The following is a 2,086-nucleotide window of genomic DNA, read 5'->3' on the forward strand; positions in this document are numbered from 1 at the left end:
TCCTGTGGTGTTGAGTCCTACTGGCTTAATCTGTCCTGAACACCCCATCAAACTCGGACTGACTCCTCGATCCAGCTCCTCCTCAGACTGACTCCTGTATCGACAATCCTGTTAGATCAAAGTTTAAGTCCTGCAAATCACCCTTATAAGCATGTAGAACAGTGATTTTATTTACAACACACTGGTTTCCTTTTCAGCCATGTGTGAAGGATGTGGTAAATGTCACTAACTTGACCACAAGCCTTTTGGTAGAAAGAACACAGCACATATACATGCTCTGCTGAGTACTCTGTGCTTCAGTGCTACTTCTCTTCCTTAGCTTCATGCATTAATGATGCTACACTAAAACTGAACTGATTTTTTTTAAGAACAGAAATTTCTGTGTGTGTGTGTGTGTGTGTGTTTGTGTGTGTGTGTGCCTTTTACAACAAACAGCCTGTACACTTTAGTCCTTCTGAACCAGAATGTTGGAGGGATTACAGATTAGACAAGATTAGAGAACACTACAATTTGACATGGGTCAAATGAAGCATATTAATGGAACGCTGAAATGTTTATTTAATATGGGCAAATCAACTCTGATGCACTTCTGTTCTCACATTTATAGATAAATGGACATAAATGAAAAGAAACTGTGTATCAGTATATGGATGTTTGCAAATGTACTTGTATTTTTTCAAATAAAGATTGTCTGGTAACACTTTATTTTAAGGTTCACATGTTAGCCATTAACACATGACTAATAAATGACTGTATTAGTGTCCAATAAGTTAAGTGTTCAGTGTCATTAATCATTTATTAGGGACATATTCATCAATTTCTTATCACATTCTTATGACAAAAAATCCCTTTATTCTTGGTATATCCTTAATAACAGACTAATAGGTCTCAATCTGACCACTTATAGCCTCCCAATATACTGTCTGAATATGTTACTTATGGTGCCAGAATAAGTGTAAAATAAGTATTCATATTGACAAACTTCATTGCTATATTTCATTGCCCCGGCTGTTGTGGGCTACAGCCCTTTACATCCAGGACATGGCTTCCCTGTTCTAAATTGGAAATTGGTTCAATGGCAACAAGCACATTACCATCATTAATGCCTATGTATTATGTCATTATTAATCTAGCACAGGTTCCCTATTCTAAAGTCAGGGCTTACTTCCCCCTAATAAGAATGACATGATGAAAACTCATAAGCAATAGATGTTAATAAACAGCCAATATCTCAGTATTACCTAAGAATAGGTTCCCTATTCTAAAGTAAAGGTTGTTTTCTAAGTAGAATAATAGTTCAAATCAGTTATGGGAAATTCTGAAATGTTTAATACAAAACATTAACAAGACAGTTTATGATAACATTCATGTGTTCATAATTTCAATATGAATACTTATTTTGTAATAAGTATTATATAATAAATAATTTTATAATATTTTATAATTATTTTACTTATAATACTTATGTTTTTGTTTTAAATGTGTCAGAAGCTTTTGATTGTTTGTTTTACTGGCTCAGAGGTTCTAAAAGGAGGACCTGCTATGAGCAGAAAAGAAGAGCTGTTGAAGAGAATATGATGGAATTCCTTCAAATGTAAATCTTTGTGATCACTCACACATGCTGTGAACAGTGAATTTGTCCTCTGCATTTAACCCATCCAACACACCAGTAGTGAACACACGTACACCAGACGCAGGAGCAGTGGGCAGCATTCTTTGTGCCCGGGGGGCATTGGGGTTGATTGCCTCGCCCAAGGGCACACAGCCATGGATGTCAGTCCTGGGAATTGAACCGTCAACCCTTCGGCCACAAAGCCCAGTTCTCTAACCTCTACAGTGGTGCTGTACTCAGGAAAGCAGATTGTGTTGCATGCATCAAGGTAGCACCAGATTCCCAGGAAGACAGGGACCAATTAAGTATTAATTAAGAACAGAATTACAGAATAGGAGAGAGAACTAAAAAAAAAAAATATAGCCCACACGTCTGCAAACTCTGAGGTAGGAAGGATCTTGTCATTTTACTTTATTATTACTTTGAGTGGTAATCCACAATGGCCATAAACTGAGTGGGCATGGAGCAATCTAT

General features: G+C 36.7%; 1 protein-coding gene across 1 annotated transcript in view; it reads left to right on the forward strand.

The window, feature by feature from the left end:
• Nucleotides 1-705, forward strand: part of LOC115817412 (cytochrome P450 3A27) — a 13,684-nt gene extending 12,979 nt beyond the window's left edge. Inside the window, exon 13 of the mRNA XM_030780713.1 lies at nt 1-705. This exon is cut by the window's left edge and continues 2 nt beyond it. Coding sequence (XP_030636573.1) covers nt 1-91 — 91 coding nt within the window. The 3' untranslated portion in view covers nt 92-705.
• Nucleotides 706-2,086: the final 1,381 nt, after the last annotated feature.

Source organism: Chanos chanos, chromosome 7, assembly GCF_902362185.1.
Source record: "Chanos chanos chromosome 7, fChaCha1.1, whole genome shotgun sequence".
In the NCBI taxonomy this organism is placed as follows: domain Eukaryota; kingdom Metazoa; phylum Chordata; class Actinopteri; order Gonorynchiformes; family Chanidae; genus Chanos; species Chanos chanos.